This window comes from Glycine max, chromosome 10, assembly GCF_000004515.6.
Source record: "Glycine max cultivar Williams 82 chromosome 10, Glycine_max_v4.0, whole genome shotgun sequence".
NCBI lineage: Eukaryota > Viridiplantae > Streptophyta > Magnoliopsida > Fabales > Fabaceae > Glycine > Glycine max.
Genome location: NC_038246.2, coordinates 34,166,239 through 34,189,447, shown reverse-complemented (window position 1 = coordinate 34,189,447; position 23,209 = coordinate 34,166,239). Strand labels below are relative to the sequence as shown.

The following is a 23,209-nucleotide window of genomic DNA, read 5'->3' as shown; positions in this document are numbered from 1 at the left end:
AAAGTTGTGACTCTTGAAATTATTTTTCTGAAAATCCTGTCTGGTAATCGATTACAGTAATTGTGTAATCGATTACAGCTTTTAAAATTTGAATTAAAACGTTTACTAACTGCTGGTAATCGATTACCAAAATTGTGTAATCGATTACAGCTTTTAAAATTTCGAATTCAAATTTTTATAGCTGTTATAAAATGTATTTGGCCACTGGTAATCGATTACATCCTCTGGTAATCGATTACCAGAGAGTAAAACCTTTGAGAAACACTTTTTATTTTAAATCACTTGGCCAAACCTTTGCTAATTCAATTAGGAATTCCCTTCCTAATATTCTAGTGATCATCTTGATGTTGTGACTTGTAATCTTGAAGTATTGTCTTGAATTTTAATCTTGAAAAGCCCATTTGCATCAATTACAACACATCATCATGATCATCATCAAAACATCAAAGCCAATTGCATCTACACAAACTTCCTTACAATAGGCTGCCACACGATCCAGCTCTTAGAGGACACCCCAACTGGAATTCCAAGATAAGTAAAAGGAAATTCCAAAGTACTGCAATTAAGGAATTGGGCAGCTTCCCTGCACCAACTTGCTGATTTACCCAAACAACCAAAGTGACTTTTAGAGTAATTTATCTTGAGACCAGATGCTTCCTCAAAGCACCTCAGAACACATTTTAAGGTTCTCACATTTTGCTTAGTAGCATCTCCAAAAAACAAAGTATCATCAGCATATTGGAGGATGTTCACCTCTTCTTTTAAAGATTCCACTAGGTAGCTTCTGAACAGGTTCTTGGACACAGCTGACCTCATCAAGCCTGTGAGACCTTCCGCTACAATGTTGAAGAGAAAAGGTGCAAGGGGATCACCTTGCCTTAGACCTCTCTTAGGAGTAAACTCCTTAGGTGGACTCCCATTAATTAAAATGGATATAGTTGCAGTATTTAGACAACCATTTATCCATTTCCTCCAGCTTTCACAAAATCCCATCCTTTTAAGCATGTAGTCAAGAAAACCCCAAGAAACCGAGTCATATGCGTTTTCAAAGTCGGCTTTGAAGACCATGCAAGGTTTACTTCTAGATTTGGCCTCAACTATAGTCTCATTGGCAATTAAAACACCATGAAGAATGTGTCTCCCCTTCATAAAAGCCGTCTGCCTTTCATCTATAAGGTGAGGTAATACAGCAGCCAACCTCTTGGCCAAAACTCTTGCCACAATTTTATAGACACACCCTATAAGGGAGATGGGTCTATAATCATTGAAAGATTGAGGGTCATTAATCTTTGGAATGAGGGCTATAAAGGAAGCATTAGAAATAGAATTCATCCATGAATCTCATGATGTTTGGTTTCAAAATCTCCCAAAAGTGTTTAATAAAATTAAAATTGAAGCCATCCGGGCCAAGGCTTTTGTCCCCCCCACAATCCCAAACTGTAGATTTGATCTCCAATTCATTAAATCTGGACACAAGGCTTTCTTTGTCTCTTAGATCCAGAGAGGAGAAGTAAACACCATCCAGTGTTGGCCTGTTAGAACAATCCTCCAAAAATCTGTCTTTGAAATAAAGGACAGCTGCATTTTTAACCCTGCAAGGTTCATGAATCCACACACCATCCATGAAAATACCTGGAATAGCATTTTTTCTTCTTCTATGATTGATCAATCTGTGAAAATAAGTAGAGTTGTTGTCCCCTTCTTTTAGCCACTTAATTCTAGCCTTTTGTCTCAACATAGATTCATATGCATAAGCTGCCTCCCACAATTGAACTTGAAGAGATTTCTTAAGAGTGACTTCCACTTGGGATAGAGGTCTGTCATTTAGAACATTCTCCAAAGCATTTAGCTCCTTTTTAATCATAGTAACTTTTCTAGCATTAGCTTCACTATTTGTTAAGCTCCACTGCTTTATGCACTGTTTGAGGAGTTTTATTTTATGGTTCAGAACATATCCTCCCCATCCTGGAGGATGATAATTGCCCCACTGCTGCTGAACAGGCAGGTTGCAGTTTTATTTTATGGTTCAGAACATTTCAAACTTTACAGTGACTGGGTAATTAGGTTAATGGGTGGACAGGCAGGTTGCAGTTTTACTAATTCTGTTGCTATCCATGTGGTGGTATTAAGATGGGCACTGTTATTGTCTATAATTGAAATATAGTGTAATTGTTTTTTTTTCTTCTTAAAATTTGAACCGGTGCTATCATTCTTTGAATGCCATCATCTACCTTTAATGATTCACATCTAAATTGGTCCCTGTTTAATTAAATTAATTAGTTATTGCTTTAGTTTGACTGGATAGAAGTATGATATGTATTCTTAAAAAATTGTCAATGAGCTGTTTGATAGAATGACTGAAAAAGGTTTTAAATACACTCTCAGTATAATGTCTTTTGAGAGTCAATTTATCACCATGAAGTGAGAGTCATATTGTTGATAAAAGGCTTTAAATACACTGTGGCTAATTTCTGTATGGTTTTTTTTAGGGCTATCATTTACTACTGCTAATTGGCGTTGCTGCGGAAGCGCTTTGATTATATCTTTGAAGCCTCAAAGTCAGGTATTTATATCTTTGATTCAAAAACTAATTTGAAATTGTTGTTGTATGCATTACTGGTATATTTGTAACTTATGCTATGCCTGTCTACATGACCTTTGTTTCATTGGATTGATATATTTGAAGTATTTACTGTGATTTAAACTCTCAGAACTTGTTCATTGTTAGTGTTGAATGTTTTTGTAATTTTATTTGCTGTCCTTCTCTATATATATGTTGTGACTGCCACTGCCCTTCTCTCTCTCTTGTATTATCTTTTTTTTATCAGCAAAATTATAATTTGTATTAATAACTGTGAGTACCAGAGGTACTAAATATACAAGGTAGAAACCAGCATACTAGCAGAAGCATAGGTCCTACGAATCAGGTGCCAATCTAAATAGAATACAATAACCCTGCACTGCTACCCTAATAAAAAAAATGTTGTTGATAAATTACTAGACCAATAGTTGTAGGGCTGGGCAAAGCCTTTCTCCAGCTGTCTTGTCCGCAAATTCCCTTTTTTTTTTGCTCAGCAAAATTAGATATATATATATATTGAAAACTACCAGTGGTACTAAGATTACATTGGTAGATATAAATGTGCATTTGGTTGCTGTTTTATAACAAAACCACTTACAACAAGCTAATTGATACATAGATTGTGAATCCTCTACAGCCTATTTACTAAACACTTCCTTTAGGTTGGAGGACCACTGATTAAAATGTGTTCCAAAGTCTGTCTCCATATTTCTAAATGGGCAGGCTCCTCCTCTACATCTCCACAAAATGGGCATTGTACCTCATTTAATTATCACAATCTGCCGCCTTCTAAGATTCATCCTAGTTGGAAGTCTGTCCCTAATTAGCCTCCAAGCAAAAACCAGTGATTTACTTGGTATTTTGAGCTTCCAAATGTCCACAAAGTCCAAATTCTGATTAGCTCCCATCTGTGCTTCCCATATCAAGTCATATTCGCTTTTTGTTGAGTAGTATCCAGTTTGATCATGCTTCCAACTGCACCTATCCTCCCTATTTGGATAAATCTGTTGCTGTGATAGTTCTCCAAGGAAATTATCTGCCATTTGAATTTCACTATCAAAAAGAGCCGTCCTCCAAGATAGCTTCCACTCCCATCCATCGTTGGTGTTATTCCCCATATTCATAATGATTTGTTTCTGTTGATCAGAAATTCGGTACAACCTTGGTTATTTGTCCATTAATGGTATAGCATTATGTGTCCAAGGGTCATCCCAAAATCTTAACTTCTCCCCACCTCCCACCTTCCAATTTCTTTCCGTTTTGACTACCTGGTTCTGCTGTTGCTGCTGACTTGATAGCAGGTCCCTCCACCAAATAGAGTCTTGGCTTCCTCTAATGCCTTCCTCCAATGCCCTCCAGCCTCCATACTTTGAGACTATGAACTCTGCAGATTATCAACCCCTTCCATTCGCTGCAAGAGTTCCAATATGCTTCCAGCTTTTATCTTAGCTCTATCAGTTCCATTTTCTGACAACTCCTGCAGTGCTGCTTCTGCACCATGTTCTTTCGCTAGTTTTAATTGCAGTGGATCTCCGGTGCATAGTGACCACAAGACAGCAGCAACATTCTCTCGATTGCGTGGAGAGCCGGTTCGTATTACGTCAACAACAATATGAATTGGCTTGGTTCTTCAACACAAGTGTCTGATGTCCTGTATGCAAAGGACAGCAGCAGCAGAATCCTGTATGCACAAGTGTCTGCTGTGTCTTGGGGCAGGTTCTTCAACACACACACACACACAGAAACACACCCACACACAGAAACACACACACACACACACAGAAACACATACACACAGAAACAAACACACACAGCCACACACACACACACAGAAACACACACACACACACACACACACAACCACAGCCACACACACACACAGAAACACACACAGACAGAAACACACACACACACACACACACACACACAACCACACACCCACACACAACCATACACACACACACAACAGAAACACACACACACACATAGAAACACACACACACACACAGAGCCAGAAACCCACACACACACACAACCATACACACACATAAACACACACACACAGAAACCCCCCCCCCCCCCCACACACACACACACACACACACGCACACGCACACACACACGCACACGCACACGCACACGCACACGCACACGCACACGCACACGCACACGCACACGCACACACACACAGAAACACACACACATACACACACAGAAACACACACACATACACACACAGACCCTCATTAGCCCTGTCAGTCCTTCAGCCACTAAGTGAAAGAGTAATGGAGCCAAAGGGTCTCCTTGTCTCAACCCTCATGATACACACAGATCCTCATGATACGCACACACACACATATACCCAACTACAATATTAAACCATAAGCACCCTTCAAACCCAGCATTTGAAATTAGTTACATAAACAACTGCTGATGTCTATATTTGTCTGTAATTGAATTTGACCTTTTGTATGTTCTTGTATGTGATCAGTGTAATTTGCTATATAAACAATTGTTGTTCATGGTGAGTGAACCTTAGATTCCCGTTTGAGACTGAATGCAATGACTCTTGCAGACAGTTTGCATTAGCCATTGTACTTAGTCTTGAATTGTCCGTTTGGACAGTTTGGGGAGACTGGTATTTTTATGTTAGATTCATTCGTGAAGGTTATTATTGTTTTCATTAATTTGATTAAATTTCAGTTCATTGCATTTCAAGTTGTTCTCCGAGTGCATACTTGATTATCGGGAAATTCATTTGACCGATGTCATGTCGTGTACTTGGAGACCAATGCGAAATGCTGCCGAAATTTAGTCAAATTTTTGTAAATAATGGTAACCTTGACGATTGAAGCTAACATAAAAGACAGTTTTCCTAAATGGGATAGGCCCACACCTATAAATAAAAAGTGAGATTTTCATGCATGGAATTACGTAGATGGATCGAAGTTGGATGAATGAAAGTCACATGAGCCCAGAATATGAGGATGGCGTCGAACAGTTCTTGCAATTTGCTTCAGAAAGAGGTCGACCGAATGAAGAAGGAAAATATTATTGTCCTTGCATCAACTGTTTGAATGGAAGACGACAATTACTCAATGACATACGAGACCATCTATTGTGTGATGGGATTAAGAAGAATTACACAACGTGGATATGGCATGGTGAAGTGACAGACATGCAGAGTGGGTCCCAATCTGAACCGTTTGATGTAGAAATGAGAGATCGGTTAGAGGACATGATTCGTGACCTTGGACAGGAGTCTTTCAAGCAAGCACACGCCCCTGTGTATGAAGGATTGCAGAGTGATTCTAAGAAGCCTTTGTATGCAGGCTGCAAGAATTCCTTAACCCTGTTGTCTGCTGTGTTAAGTCTGGTTAATGTGAAGGCCAGGTATGGGTGGAGTGACAAAAGTTTCACCTTACTGCTTGAGGTAGTGCACAATCTGCTTCCAGAGGACAACACATTGCCTAAAAGTTACTATAAGGCGAAAAAGATATTGTGTCCGATGGGTATGGAGTATCAGAAGATTCATGCTTGCCACAATGATTGCATACTGTACAGGCATGAATTCCAAGAAATGTCCAAATGCCCTATCTGTGGGATTTCACGATACAAAGTCAAGGATGAAGAGGAAAGCAATTCTGATGAAAACTCCAACAAGGGTCCCCCAGCGAAGGTTTTGTGGTATCTTCCAATCATTCCAAGGTTTAAGCGTCTCTTTGCTAACGAGGATGACGCAAAAGACCTTACATGGCATGCAAATGGAAGGATTTCTGATGGAATGGTCCGTCATCCGGCTGATTGCTCCCAGTGGAAGAAGATTGATGGTTTGTATCCGGATTTCGGGAATGAGCCAAGAAATCTTAGACTTGGACTAGCCAGTGATGGAATGAATCCATATGGCACCTTAAGCACTCAACACAGTTCATGGCCAGTTCTGCTAGTAATTTATAATTTGCCTCCTTGGTTGTGCATGAAGCGAAAATACATGATGTTGTCTATGATGATATCGGGCCCAAGACAACCAGGAAATGACATTGATGTTTATCTAAGTCCGTTGGTTGAAGATCTGAGAAAGTTGTGGGACGAGGGGGTTGTAGTGTTTGATGCGTTTCGCAAGGAGACGTTTGAAATGCGTGCAATGCTTTTTTGTACCATTAATGACTTTCCAGCATATGGGAATCTCAGCGGTTACAGTGTTAAGGGTCATCATGCATGCCCCATCTATGAAGAAAATACAAGTTACATACAACTTAAACATGGGAGAAAAACAGTCTACAGTAGGCATCGCCGCTTTCTAACACCCAATCATCCTTACAGACGACTGAGAAAAGCTTTTAATGGAAGTCAAGAGCATGATATTGCGCCGATACCGTTGACTGGTGAGCAGGTATATCAGCGGGTTGAACACCTGAATACTGTATTTGGGAAGACCCAAAAGAAGGATAAAAGTCAAAGTTGCATATGGAAGAAGAGGTCCATTTTCTTTGATCTTCCGTACTGGTGTGATCTTGACGTTAGACATTGTATTGATGTTATGCATGTGGAAAAAAATGTCTGTGATAGTGTCATTGGGACGCTCCTTAACATTCAAGGCAAGACGAAGGATGGCTTGAATACCCTTCAAGATCTAGCTGATATGGGTATACGATCACAGTTGCATCCAAGGTCTGATGGGAAGAAAATTTACTTGCCCCCAGCCTGCCATACTTTGTCCAAGAAGGAGAAGATAAGTTTTTGTCAGTGTCTTCGTCGGGTGAAGGTTCCACAAGGATAGTCTTCAAATATTAAGAGCCTTGTGCAGTTAAAGGAGCTTAAGCTTGTAGGGTTAAAGTCTCACGATTGTCACGTGCTCATGCAACAATTGTTAGTTGTGGCTATACGAGACGTCTTGCCAAACAAAGTCAGGTTAACGATAACTCGCCTATGCTTTTTCTTCCATTCTATATGTAGCAAAGTCATTGATCCAGTCATGTTTGATGAGTTGGAAAATGAGGCCGCAATTATACTGTGCCAGTTGGAGATGTATTTTCCCCCTGCTTTCTTTGACATCATGATTCACTTGATTGTGCATCTGATCAGAGAAATCAAATGTTGTGGTCCTGTTTATCTACGGTGGATGTACCTGGTTGAGCGATACATGAAGATCTTAAAAGGGTATACAAAGAATCTATATCGTCCAGAAGCATCTATTGTTGAGAGGTACATTGCATAAGAAGCCATTGAATTTTGTTCAGAATACTTAGAGAAGGCTAAAGATGTTGGGCTTCCTGAGTCTCGGCATGATGACAGAGTGGGTGGTAAGGGTTCAAGAGGACTGTAGGTGATCACTCCAAGTGTAGAAGATTTGTTACAAGCTCACTTGTATGTCTTGAACAATAGTAATGAAGTTTTGCCATACATAGTTAAGCATCAAGCTTTAGTCAAACAGAATAATCCGAAAATGTCAAAGAATTGGGTGTTGAAAAAGCATAACAAGACTTTCTGTGATTGGTTTAAAGATACAATCTTTGCATATGAGAATGCTTCAGAAACATTAAGAAAGCTAGCAGATTGGCCTAAAAGAAATGTTATAACCTGGCAAGGATACGACATAAACAGGTATTCATTTTACACAAAAGCACAAGATGATAAAAGTACAATGCAGAACAGCGGGGTCACCCTAAGGGTTGAATCTCAACACTTTGCAAGTGTCAATGACGCCAATCCCTGTGTAGCTTCCATCCCTTACTTTGGGTTCATTGAAGAAATTTGGGAGCTTAATTATGTGAAATTTACAGTATGTGTTTTCAAATGTAAATGGGTTGACAACACCGCTGTGCGCACGGATGATATAGGATTTACCCTGGTAGATCTAAAGAAACTTGGTTACCACAATGACCCTTTCATCATGGCAGAACAAGCTAGACAAGTATTTTACGTGCAAGACCCTTGTGATGAAAGGTGGTGCGTGGTTCTGCAGGGCAAAACAGTTAGTGTTAATGTAGACGATGATGATTCATACATGGACACCTATGTTAGTCCTTTGACCGCTTAAATCACTGGTAACATTGTGGGAGAAGAAGAAGCTGACGACGTTCATGCTAATCGAAATGATCATGATGAAGGAGAATTGATTAACATCCTCTAATGTAATTTTCTGCAGAGACAGCGGTCACCAAACCTAGTAAGTGGCAGCTACATTTTTCTCTGATTGAGGCATCGGTTTTTTGTTTCAGTTTGCCTCCTTAGGACTTCATCCAGCTCATGTTTGTCGCCAATTTCATCATCCACCACCCTTTTCTTCTCTGGCTTCTCACATTCATTGTTGTTAAACCCATATTTATGCTTTCTTCCCTTCATGTCTTGTTTTATCACAACTTTAGCTGAATCTCCCATCTTCAGCATAGTTGAATCTCCTGTCTCATTCTCCAATGACACACTTTGATGGCCTGTATCTCTTTTCTTCGTATGGTCTAGTGCTTCAGCTTCAGAATGCATAAAGCAATCAGAATTTTCCAGTGATCACCAAAGGCTTCTGCATCATCATTGACACTCTCCACCCTCTTTAGTTTATGCTTCTGTGTTTTCTTTCGTGCCTCCTCGTTATAAATCTCAGCTTTATTCGAGGTTGCACTAGAACGATCACCACCAATCTGTGCTTCTTCCTCATCTATCAGGTCAATATGTTTCCTTTCAACTTTTGTTTTGTAAATTACAGTGTAGTTTACAAAAGCAAAGGTGAAACAAAAGATATTGAGCTGATAGAGCAGGAACAAGCACGGATTGGGGCTGATCCTTCTAATGGGACCTCCAATAAATCTGAGAATTATAAGGAGGAAGCACGGAAGAAAACACAGAAGCATAAACCAAAGAGGGTGGAGAGTGTCAACGCTGATGCAGAAGTCTTTGGTGATGACTGGAAAATTCTGATTGCTCTATGCATTGTGAAGCTGAAGCAGTAGACCATACGAATAAAAGAGATACAGGTCATCAAAGTGTGTCATTGGACAATAAGACAAGAGATTGATCTATGTTGAAGATGGGAAATTCAGCTAAAGTTGTGATACAACAAGACATGAAGGGAAGAAGGCATGAATATGGGTTTAACAACAATGAACGTGAGAAGGAACAGAAGAAAAGGGTGGTGGATGATGAAACTGCCGACAAACATCAGCTGGATGAAGTCCTATGAAGATCCTCCTCATTCTCAAAGAGGGGAACGAGCAACAATTTGAAGGTTGTATATTCAGGAACTAAAGAATTCAAAATAGCTAGTAATAAGAGGGATTTGTTTTTGGGATTTTCTGAGCACCAAGAGCGGCTACGCAAGAAGCTTGCACTTGAGGAGGGAAGGATATTTGTAGCTAATGAACAAGTTTCTTGACTATTTGTCCTTAAGATTTTACTGTTTCTTTTTGCTAATATGTAAATATAAATGGTATAAGGTTATTCCGTAAAAACATGGTCTATATTTACTTCTAAGATTGTTAGGGGTAAAACTGACCATGTCCCTATGGCATAGCCTTATATTATTTATATTTACATATAAGAAAAAAAAACAGTAAAATCTGAAGGACAAATAGTTAAGAAATTTGTTCATTAGCTGCAAATATCCTTCCCTCCTCAAGTGCAAGCTTCTTGCGTAGCCGCTCTTGGTGCTCAGAAAATCCCAAAAACAAATCCCTCTTATTACTAGCTATTTTGAATTCTTTAGTTCCTGAATGTACAACCTTCAAATTGTTGGTCGTTCCCCTATTTCTTTTCTGCAAAAAAGAAAATCAAACGCTGTGAAACACATGGATGAAGTCCTAAGAAAATCAATATCAAAGAAAACATGGATGAAATCACAATTAAAAAGCACAACTACCTATCTTTTAGAGTCCTTTGGTTAATTTGTCTTGTCTCCTTATGTGGTGGGGTTTTGTTTAATAATGTTATACTTTTGCCTTCCAAAAAAAACTTATGACTAATCCTCTTTTCATTAATCCAATTTTGTATGTTATTGTATAAAAGATCATGGGTTCTCCACCTGCCTCCAGTACTCCTCCTCCTCCTCCTCCTCCTTCTCCTCCTTCTCCTCCTCGTCCTCCTCCTACTTCGGACGCATCGGCTTCGACGTCTGCCGTGAAGCGGACATGCAAAGCCTCACGCCTACGATCGTTGTCCACTAGACCACCTGGTGTTGAGAGACCAGTGGTGCATGTTGATCCTGCTACAGGGAAGGCCGACGATCCCCACAAGAAGAAATTAAGAACATATTTGGGGATTGTGGCACGTGATAAGGTGGACATCACCTACGAGAACTGGAAGGAGGTCCCTACTGCTCAGAAGGACCTGATTTGGGAGGATATTAAGGTATTTCTCTTTTCTTATTTGATTGTGTGTAATTAATAGCCAAAAAATTTCATTATTGTAACAAATAAACTTTGTTTCATGTTGTCAGGCGGAATTTGATATCCCAGAGGCTTCTGACAGTAGGACAAAAAGGAAGTTACTACAGACCGTGGGGGAGAGATGGAGGCAGTTTAAATCAGACCTCACGAGGAAATGGGCCCTTGCAGCCGATCAGGACGGTGTCGAGGACACTGTCTGTGACAAATACGGCATCAGCAAGGAAAAGTGGGCCCAGTTTTTCCAGACTCGCAGAGACCCTTCTTGGGAGGTATGTTCCTTTGCCATTTAAGTTGTTTTTCATATTAAACATGATGTTGTTATACTTCATTCTACCCATTTCAAACATTATTGTTTAATTTTTCCAGGATGTGCGCATCAAGGCACAGGCCATCCAGAAGCAGAATACTGCCCCCCACGTTTTGTCTCGTAGGGTTATGATTATTTGGAGCAGAAGCTCCTGGCTGAGAAGACCAAGAAGAAGATGCAGGAAGCTGCACAGTCAGGAAGCGTTGATGTCGTCATCGACCCTCCATCCCTGGTCAGACGCCACGTGAAGTGGAAGATGGCCCGCACGAAGAAGACAGGGGAGATGACGACTGAGGCCGCAAAGGAATTCGCTGAGAAGATTGTAAGTCATTTTCAACTAACCATTACAATTATGTTTGAATATTTTGAGAATGTCATGTACCACTGTGTGTTTTCTGTGCAGGATTCGTTTGAGGAGCAGGCCACACAGGGATCGTTCGTCCCCCATGGACGTCAAGATGTTCTGGCCGCTGCTATTGGACGTCCAGAGCACCCTGGACGTGTCCGTGCTGCTGGAGCCGGTGTCACCATCAAGCAATACTTTGGATCGGCTCCATGGACGTTCCACAACGCTTCCTCCCTGCCTCCTGACGAATTACAGCAGCTGACTCAGCAGATCAGAGACCAGCTAGAGGAGTCCATCACAGAGAAAGTGACGAGGCAGGTCATGGCATCCTTCAGCCAGCTTCAGTCACAGATGCAATCTCAGGGACCTCCTGAGCCTCTGGTTGGTCCTGGTCCCTCCGGTCCTCGGGTGAGCACAAAGGGGAGTTGTGTTGATCCCTCAGGAAACGATCCTGAGACGGGTGACTCTGACAGGTGCGGCTTGTGCATAGAAGTAGATCCTGCCCGCCTGGTTGTCGTGGGGAGAGTTTATGAGGGATCCACTCTTGTTCATAACACTCATTTGTTGTCTGGCCAAATAAAGGTGAGTGTGGACGAGGTTAAAGATGCAGATGCTGCATTTCCTGTACCCACTGTTGAGGTTTCCTTAGTGGGGCAGGCACTTCACACCTTCCTTGCTTGACCGACACATCTGATCAAGTCTTTATCAAACCAGGTACTTATTGTCCTTACTATATGTTTCTTCTTTTTAAATTAATTCATTAAGCATGCCTCAAATTTGGCTATTTAACTTTGTTTCATGAACAGGTAGCTGTGTCTCCACCAAAACCACCTCCGAAGCCCGATCCGGAGGTCGATGATCCGCTTTATCTGATGACATTGACCATCCCAGAGCTTTTCTTGAGGCCTTATCAGGTTAGATGGGATGCCACCGTGTTCGGGGTAGTTAATCCAGATTTCCCCCTGTACATAAAGCACGAAGACCTCTCCGAAATCCCACACGGTGGTCAATGTCTCAGCATATCAGTGTTATAGTTGTGGATTCTGTAAGTCTTTATATAAAAGGCTTTTATTTACCCAAGTTTTGGCTTTCAATTCATAAATATTTAACTTTGACTTAACATAAACAGGCATCTCACTGAAACATGTATGCGAGCGGGGAATTCTGATATCTATGGATTCCTCGAGACTCAGTCCATTCAGAGGTCTGGGCAATCGCAGTTTGAATCTGAAAGTTACATAAAGAGTTGGATGCAGAGTTCACAACGCGATGTGTATCTTGGAGCCTACATAAATGGGTAAGTCACAAAATAACAAAATTTAATTAATGTTTACTAATGTACTAACCCATTTTAGGTTCCACTGCAGCGGACATTGGCAAATGGTGGTCATCCTGCCCAAGGAACACTTAGTTGTCTGGTTTTGTTCATTGCATAATAGGCCAGACAACTACCTTAAGGGGATTATTAATAGGTTAGTGTTCTTTTCAATACATTTGCATTGTAATACCTCAACGTACAACACCAATTTTTAATTGTTACTCATATGGAACAGTGCTATCAAGGGTCTTGATGATGCTCCACAGCCTAAATCAAAGGCTCCTGTTAGGTGGATTGTCGTCAAGGTACGTCATTTACATAAAACTTCCACTTATATATATTTCTTTATGTGTCTATACACTAGTTATTTAATTAATATCCAAATTTCATTATGTATTTAGTGTAATAGACAAAAAGGAACTACTGAGTGCGGCTACTATGTCATGCACTGGATGTCCACCATCATTTTTGGAAGTTTTAGAAATAATTGGGAAGCGGTAAGTTTATTTCAAACAAAATCGATTTATTTATAATTTGTATTACATTATTAACTTAATATGATTTATTTAATCATGCAGTATTTTAACGACCCTAGACCATTGGAGCCTGAGAGATTAAAAGCATTGCGGATCCAGTGGGCACAGTTTTATCTCCGAGTTAGAGATTGGGCCTAGGATTTAGGGACATTTTTTAACATTTTTGACATTTTCTATGTAACATGAACATTGAATTCATTTGTTGATTGTTCTTTATAATATATAAATATGCTATTTGATGTTTATTATCATTAAAACTGCTTGAAAGCAGAATAAAATGTTTCTTTGCTGTGAATTGGGACTCCTGAAATTGCATTTGACAGGTACAATTTTGGGTTTACTGTAAAAACAGAAAGTATATATAAAAAAAATATTTGAAAACAACATCGGTTATTAACAAAAACCAATGTTAATATCATTACCAACATCGGTTATAATACAAAACCGATGTTAACGTTTGTATATTAACATCGGTTTTTGGGGAATAACCGATGTCAGCGTTTGTATTTTAACATTTGTTATCTGTAGATAACCGATGTCAACTAGTGTACATTAACATCGGTTAATTATAAATAACCGATGTGAATATTTGAATATTAACATCGGTTATTTATAATTAACCGATGTTATACATAAAGAACTACACCAAATAAGTGTATGCATCATCAACGTTGACATTGGTTTTCTAGAAAAACCGATGTTAAGGGCATATATTAACATCGGTTTTTCTCGAAAACCGATGTTAAACTAACATATTAACATTGGTTTTACTGGAAAACCAATATCAACGTTCATCATGCGTACACTTTTTTTGTTGTTGTTCATTGTGTTTAACATCGGTTATTTAGAGAACCGATGTTGTCATATGTATGTTAACATCTTCATACATTCAACATCGTCACTTTCAACATCGGTTTTAAAACCGATGTAGAATGTTCTAAATAACCGATGTTGAAAGTGTATTTTCTAATAGTGCAAGGACATCCCATTAGCTGTTATGAAATGTTTCAAATGGAAAAACATGTCTTTAGTCAACTTTGCATTGAATTGGTTGGAAATGGTTTACAAGGAACTAAACATATAGGTGTTGAAGAAATGTTGCAATGTTCCTAGATATGATCGGTCATGGATTAGGCAATATGAACATACAAGAAAGGTTTCAACATTCAGGAGAGACTACAAGTAGGCATTTTCATAAAGTATTAGTTGCTTATTTTAAACAAGCCTTCAAATACATCAAGCCACTAGATTCTAGGTTCCATGATGTCCATTGAAAAATTGAAAATGACCAATGATATTGGCCATTTTTCAAGAATGCTATAGTAGCAATTGATGATACTCATATCCATTGTGTGGTTAACTCTAGTAAGCAACCTAAATTTATTGGAAGAAGAGGACATCCAACACAAATTGTAATGGCTACTTGTGATTGTGACATGTGTTTTATGTTTGCATCAGCATGATGGGAAGGCACTGCACATGATGCACGTGTATTTGAGAATGCCCTCATAACTCTTAGCATGAATTTTTCACATCCTCTTTTAGGTATGTGTTGTTATAATTAAAATTTATTTATATAATGGAAATCAAAATTTACATGACAATATTGTTTTACTAATGGGATATGAGGTCCATATAGTTGTGCACGTTATCACCTTATATATTTTAGGCGCAAAAGTGGATTTGATAACTTAAATGAGGCATTCAATTATTGCCATTCAAGTTTAAGGTGCACAATTGAAAGAACTTTTGGGGTATTAAAAAATAGGTTTACAATATTAGGTCATATGCCTAATTTCAAATTTGAAACACAAGTTCAAAATAGTTAGTGCAACAATGATTATACACAACTTTATTAGAATGAAATCAAAAACTAATTATGAATTCATGCATTATGAAGATGAAAATATTGTTGAAGATCAAAGTGACGATGATATCCGTGAAGATCAATTCTTACCTTTAACTGTGACCTCTTCAAGAGAGATGAATCTTATTCGGAATTCAATTATAGATGAAATTATAGAACATATATCCTGTAGTTAGTCATGTAATTATATTTATAAAGTTGTGCAATAATTTTGTATCTTTTACTTAATTTAGACCATACACAATTATTCATTATTGTTTGGTTGGATGTATTTTATTTTATTTTATATACTAATATTTATTTCTAATATTAATTAAAAATGTATTTTTATATGTACATATTTTAATAATTTTTTTGTAAACTTGATATTTTTATTTTATAATAGGCTAGCAATTTTTAACAAGATGTAATAATATATTGTCAATGCATACTTAAAAAATAATGAAATAAATCATAAGATTATATTTTAAATTCTAATCAAATTTGATGTCTAATTTAGTAATTATATGATCAATGTATTTTTCATCCAAATCATTCAAATAAGTTTCATTTTGATAAACATATTTTTTTATAATAAAATATCCAAACATAAAATAAAACAAATTACATTCAACTTACTTTTATCTAAACTTAAGTTAAAACATCACTTTATGTTAAACTTTTATAAATTGTAATCCAAACACACACTATCGAACCATCGAGTACGTAGGTAAGGGGTTGTTGGTTCTTGGCTTGGTTTAACAGTAAACCCTAAAACCCTAGAAGCCGCTTAAATTTTTCTAGACCCTCCTCTTTCTTTTCATAAACCCCCACCCCACGCACACTATCTTACTTCTCTCTCTTTTGCGTTTGCATTGCTTCCTGCATTTTCTTTACCTTCCATACTCACATCATGTATCGCTTTGCTTCTAACCTCGCTTCCAAAGCAAGGTCACCCTCCAATCCCACTCTTATTTTTACATGTTCCCTTTATTCCTGTCTTGTGTGGGAGTGAAATTGGCCATCTGGGTCACCCGGAAAATCTTGCATAATGGATCAAAATTTGAACTTCTTAATTATTGCCTCATTCGATATTGTGTGTTTGATTCTTATGGGTGCTAACACATAATTGGGAAAAATGAACTTGTTTTGACTTTGAAATTTGAATTGATGTTTCTTTCGTTGCAGGATTGCTAGGAGTAGCAGCCACCAGGTGGAACGCTAATGCTTTAAATGATACTCTTTCCTTTTTTAGTATTGTAATGTTTGCGTTTGAAAATGTTTTGGTGATTAGTAAGGGCGAATCCTTATAGTGTGTGTGTATATATATATTATCTATTTTCTTTGTTGCATGCTGTAGATTGGAAGTAGGCTGAGTTCGAGCAGAAACTATGCGGCTAAAGACATTAGATTTGGTGTGGAGGCTCGGGCACTGATGCTTAAGGGTGTTGAAGAGCTAGCTGATGCTGTCAAAGTAACCATGGGTCCCAAGGTTATCTTTTTTCGTAAAAAATGAAGTTTCAGAATTTTTTTTCATACATGTCAAAATGATGGAAAAGAAAGAATATCTTTTACGTATCCACCAAATTTATCAACTTTTCGTAAAATGATGGAAACCCAATTTTATCTCTTCACTGAATGGATTGTTTACTTTTTTACATTAATTGTTGATAGTGTTAGATGGGGAATATTATTATTAGTAATGGTAAGCAGGGTTTTTAAACCGTGATTCAAATCTTGAATTGCCAAGCTATTTTTTGAATTGTGAAGCATAATTTGTATTAAATCATAAGATTCAAAGACATTGAAAGAATATATCATATATGATATTTAAATTTAAACTAGAAGTAGATAAAACAACTTAAGCAGAAGTCGTATAAAACAAATTTATTAGTTATATTTGAGTTTGTAAAGCCCTATTTTTGAAGAATGGAAACAAAGCAATTAAATGAATAAATAGAGTACCTGTGTTGAATACGTGAATGACAAATAAAGTAGTGGAATAATCAAATTGGATAAGTTCACAATTGTTCCTTCAATTCCTTTTCATTTAAAAATTAAGCTCACATGAATTTTTCAATTTTTTTTTCATGAGAATTGGTGAAAAGGTAAAAAAAAAAAATGAATCATTGAATAGTGTGAATCCTATCGATGATACAAAATTGCACGAATGCATTTATGTATCATAAGATACAAAGTCATTTTAGATTCATCTTATGATACAAATCAGTAGATAGTCAAATTATATTGAATCCGACATAAAAAAAATTATATTGAATCATAGGATTCTGATAACTATGATGGTAATGGAAAAGTTTTGGAATTTGAAAAGAATGGCACTATGCAAATGATTGTGATGGCTGATTTCAGATGTCTATGATGTCAATTCTTGCTTTTGAGGGACAAAAAGTAAAAAAAACCAACTATCTAACAGTCAAAGATGTTAATGCTGGACTGTTGAGTTTGTGTATTGCCATTGTGCAATAGGTGTTGTCTGTGTTGGTTGATGTTGAGTTTATTCTCTTTTAGGGGCGTAATGTTGTGATTGAGCAAAGTTTTGGTGCCCCTAAAGTAACCAAAGATGGAGTAACTGTTGCAAAGAGCATTGAATTCAAGGATAAAGTTAAGAATGTTGGTGCCAGTCTTGTAAAGCAGGTTGCAAATGCTACTAATGATGTGGCTGGTGATGGTAAGCTGATATATCCAAAGAAGATTGTGCTTAATAGTCAACTTTTCTCTATTAGTTACTTTGTTACTTGTACAATACTAGATTGCATGTGGTTGTTAAAAAAATAGTTTGTCTTTCATCTTAGGACATGATATAGATGTTTGAAGACTGTAAACCAACTATCAGCTTGCTGGTATTATCTAATAATTTAGGTGCTGTTACCATGAAAGAATATTGAGGGAACATTTCAATTGTTTTGCAGGAACCACGTGCGCTACAGTCCTTACACGAGCAATATTTACTGAAGGCTGCAAATCAGTTGCGGCTGGAATGAATGCAATGGACCTGAGGCGTGGTATAAGTATGGCTGTCGATGCTGTGGTGACAAACTTGAAAAGCAGAGCAAGGATGATTAGCACATCTGAAGAAATAGCACAGGTTTGTCAATCAAACTTTGCTAGAGCCTCTTGTATATTGCAGGAGATGATAATAAGGACTCTGAGTTTTAACTTAATTTATGTTTTTGAATTTGAATTGATAGGTAGGGACAATATCTGCTAACGGAGAGAGAGAAATTGGTGAGTTGATTGCAAAAGCTATGGAGAAAGTTGGCAAAGAGGGAGTAATCACAATTTCAGTAAGTTTTTATCTGATCATCCTATTGATCAATGCTTTATGTCCGTTTTACTTGTGGAAAGATTTTTGTTTCCTTCCTTTGTTTTGCTTTCTTTTTGGAGGAAAGTGTGGGGGTTGTTTAATGGTATTATCTTGATAATGAAATGCTTCTGGAAGCTTCCTCTGAAGTATTCTTATTTTTTCCTTTCTTTTTTACCCCATGTGGCTCCTGATTCCATCTTGGTCGGTCATCCAGGATGGAGTCATTTCTTCTCCTGCCATTATCCCTGATTCCAACTTAGTTTGAATTTTTACCCATTGTATTTTGTATTTTACAAGGCCTGATTATTGGAACTATTTCAGGATGGCAAAACCTTATATAATGAGTTGGAAGTTGTTGAAGGAATGAAGCTCGACAGGGGCTACATATCTCCTTATTTCATTACAAATGATAAGAACCAGAAATGTGTATGTTCTCTCTTCTTCTCTCTACTTCACAACATTAGAATATATAGAAGAATTGCATGAAGTCTCCTGTTCGTGGACCTTTCTTTTGCTTTATGCATACTTACCCTTGCCATGTCTTGGTGCCTATAGGAACTTGAAGATCCCCTCATTCTAATTCATGAGAAGAAAATCTCGAGTATAAATGCTATAGTTAAAGTCTTAGAGTTGGCTTTGAAGGTGAGCAGTGGCATCCACTTTTGCATTTGACTTCTAAAATAATTGATATTGGCTGACACCTACTTATCTCCAGAGACAAAGATCTTTATTGATTATTGCCGAGGATGTGGAAAGTGATGCACTTGCAACTCTTATTCTAAATAAGCTTCGGGCTGGAATTAAGGTTTGTTTTGTCTGTCTGTAGGTTAGGATTTTTTAGGTTCCTAAAAATTTGTATTATTGGTTTTGTGGAGTTGATGTTAAATATGAAGCTTTGCTGTAGGTATGTGCTATTAAAGCCCCTGGTTTTGGCGAAAATAGGAAAGCCAATCTTCAAGATCTTGCAGTTCTCACAGGAGGAGCAGTAAGTTTACTTTTTTGAGGTTACTGCTGCATTAAATGTTATTTTGTGAACTTATTAATGATACCTTTTCCGTATCCTAATAGCTTATTACTGAAGAGCTTGGCTTGAAGCTTGAAAAAGTGGATTTGGATATGCTTGGCACCTGTAAAAAAGTAAGAATTTAGCTTTATTTGTAAAGCATTTGAATCCAATGTAGAATTTTAGTACCTTTTACCAGTTAATGTTTTTTGCTGGTTCTGGTAGAGGATGTTGACTTTCCTTGAGCAAGTATCTTGTTTGATATTGGAATATATTTTCAGAGTTCTTCATTTGTATCCTGATACTTCATAGGGTTATCGTGGACAACTAACTTAGGTTCATAATGTTGTAGATAACAGTTTCTAAGGATGACACTGTCATTCTTGACGGAGCAGGTGACAAGAAAGCACTTGAGGAAAGATGCGAGCAGGTTTGAGTTGATTTATAGATTTGGTTTTCCCATGGTATTCTATTTCCACCCTAGGATCTGTAAGGTTTAATGATGCACCTGACTTGTTTGTGATGAATTTTGATAAACAGATTAGGTCTGCAATTGAAAACAGCACCTCAGATTATGACAAGGAAAAGTTACAGGAAAGATTAGCCAAGCTTTCTGGTGGTGTTGCCGTGCTTAAGGTATGCCTACTTACGTCATTTTGGTTGTTAATGATTTATCCCTGGCATAGTTGTCAATACCGGCATAGCGGAACGGAGCGGCCTACCCCAAAAATGAGATAGCGGGATGACCGCTATTCTAATGTTTTTAATATATGTTAAATAATTATATGTATATATATAAAAGTTCAAAAAACAGAAAAATAACTCAAAACATAGTTAATTAAACAAAAGTCACAAAACATAAAGTAGAAAAATTTAATGAAAATGATAAAATACCCTCCAAAACAAATTTAATAATTATGCTTAGAGGAACTGAGTTTGTAGCACTTGCACCCACTGTTACATATAAGTTTTTAGTTTTCCTACTAAATAATGTATAAGAAAAAATAACGTACTTAAATATAAATTATTTTATTTTATTTTATGTTATTTAAAATATTTTTTTATTTATTTTTATTTTTAATGATTTTTTTTGTTTATGATATCAAATTTTAATATTTTTTTAAAAAATAATTATATTTTTTATTTGAGATTAATAAAATTAAATAACATTAATTCTTTTTTTATAAATGTATACTCGTCTTATCTTTCAAAACATTTTTACTCAAGTCATATGACAATTAAGCTTACAATAGATTTTATTTTATTTTTGCTGAATAGCTTGCAGTAGATGTTACCTAAGTAAAATTAATTTTTTTTGCTGACGGGTACACTTCCCTCTACTCTCTCCTATGCTTTTTTCTCTTTCTCCTCTTAAAGCTAAAATTAATTTTTTTGCTGGCGTGGACACTTCCCCCCTACTCTCCTACGTTTTTTTCTCTTTCTCCTTTTAAAGCTTCTCCTCCAAAAAGTTCCAAAACCTCCCACCAGGTCCATCATCTCTCTCCATAATCGGCAACCTCCACCACCTCAAGCGCCCCCTCCATCGCACCTTCAGAGCCCTCTCCGAGAAGTACGACCACGTCATCTCCCTATGGTTCGGCTCCCGCCTCGTCGTTGTTGTCGTCTCCTCCCAAACACTATTCCAAGAATGCTTCACCAAAAACGACGTCGTCCTCGCCAACCGCCCCCGCTTCCTCTCCGGAAAACACATCTTCTACACTATGGCGAGCACTGGCGTGTGAGGGGGAGGAGGACGGAGGGTGGCGGAGGAGGAGGAGGAAAAGGTGGAGGCTTCGAAGTAGCGGCGTGAAAAACTGTTCCAGAAACCGTGCCGCTCCGCCCCGCACCGCCGCACCGCCGCGATAGCGGCCGCTCTTGTCGCGAAATGAAACCGCTCTGCTACAGAGGTGTCCGTCGTGGATGGGGGCCGCTACGGCCGCTATTGACAACTATGATCCCTGGTGAACATCCCTGTGGGGTTCTGCAATGGCAAAATTAACATTTGAAACTGCCCTTCTGCAGATTGGAGGAGCCAGTGAAGCTGAAGTTGGTGAGAAGAAGGATAGAGTGACAGATGCCTTAAATGCAACTAAGGCTGCTGTAGAGGAAGGCATTGTATCAGGTAAAATATCAATGCTAATAGTTCAATGGTTAGTTTTACAATCTCAAATCAGATCCGACTATAATTTGTTCTCGCATTGCAGGTGGTGGTGTTGCTCTTCTATATGCGTCAAAAGAGTTGGATAAACTTCAAACTGCTAACTTTGATCAGAAGATTGGTGTCCAGATTATCCAAAATGCTTTAAAGGTTAGTTTTCTCTGAATTTTTTCTGATTTCCTCTTTAGCTCCTCTAAATCGCATTTTGATTACATTACGGATCTTGTGGAAGGAAAACCAGCACCAGATTTTTTTTACCCTAATGTTCATCTGCAATATGATGGATATGGATTGCATTTTCCTTGATATATTATAGTTTAACCTAGATTGTTATTTTGGGTTGTAATATTTTATTACCTGTTCTAAAAATAATGCAGACACCTGTGCTCACAATTGCATCAAATGCGGGTGTTGAGGGTGCAGTTGTTGTTGGCAAACTATTGGAACAGGAGAATCATGATCTAGGATATGATGCAGCCAAAGGTGCGTGATTTTTGTTTTCTTTTTCCCTAGTTGTGTTTTCATTCCATGTCAGAAGAGATACTGATTCTGCTGACATTTTTTGCAATTTTTTTTTCTGCTTCACAATTAGGTGAATATGTTGATATGGTTAAAGCTGGAATCATAGACCCTTTGAAGGTGATTAGGACAGCCTTGGTTGATGCAGCCAGGTAGGATGTTCAGAAATTTGCTGTAGATATTGATGCATTTTAATTATTTGTTGTTATGTAACTTGCTTATAGCCAAATGATGTGTGATCTATATAGCCTACCTCTCCTTATGAGATAAAACCTTTTTTTGTTTATTATGCAACTTGCTTATGACCCTTTTTGTGCAGTGTATCATCTTTGATGACAACAACTGAAGCTGTTGTGTCTGAACTTCCAAACGATGATAAAGATACTCCAGCTATGGCTGGTGGCATGGGTGGCATGGGTTATTAACCAGCTTCTATTGATTTGGTTGCACCTGAAAACAAGGATTAGTGCTGAATCCACACTTACTGTCTTTTTTTTTTTGGGGTTAAATTATTTGTTGTGTGAGGCATCACTGTAATCATAGTGAGAGATCAAGATGTAGGTAAGGAAATGTAACTGCAATAAATAAGATATTTGGAGCAATTTTCACCTCCCAAATCAAGGCCATTGTTGTTCCCTGAAAAGTTGTCAGTTTGAAGGATATTCTTGATATATTTCTAACATAGTATGGTCCGTTCACATTTAGTACGTAAATTTTGTTTTGGAATTCATAACAATAATCACTAAAAGGTTGTCTTTGGTTTAAAGGAGAAAAATAGTGTATATAGTAATAGAAGTGATATGTTTTGTTGTTTAGTTTAAGAAAAAATAGGTGAAAAATAAAATAAAAATAATATTGTAAAGTTGTTTGATTTTTTGAGAAAATAGGTGAG

The 23,209-nt window shown here is 37.7% G+C and overlaps 1 protein-coding gene across 1 annotated transcript; it reads left to right on the top strand.

The window, feature by feature from the left end:
- Positions 1-16,018: 16,018 nt before the first annotated feature.
- Positions 16,019-22,960, top strand: LOC100788248 (chaperonin CPN60-2, mitochondrial). The gene is made up of 18 exons (XM_003535919.5): positions 16,019-16,263; positions 16,501-16,525; positions 16,673-16,804; positions 17,842-18,001; positions 18,243-18,418; positions 18,522-18,617; positions 18,959-19,063; positions 19,193-19,279; positions 19,353-19,442; positions 19,542-19,622; positions 19,706-19,774; positions 19,993-20,070; positions 20,181-20,276; positions 21,663-21,762; positions 21,845-21,948; positions 22,176-22,281; positions 22,391-22,469; positions 22,637-22,960. The coding sequence occupies exons 1-18, from the start codon at positions 16,226-16,228 to the stop codon at positions 22,740-22,742; spliced, it is 1,728 nt and encodes a 575-aa protein (XP_003535967.1). The 5' UTR covers positions 16,019-16,225; the 3' UTR covers positions 22,743-22,960.
- The last annotated feature ends 249 nt before the right edge of the window (positions 22,961-23,209 follow it).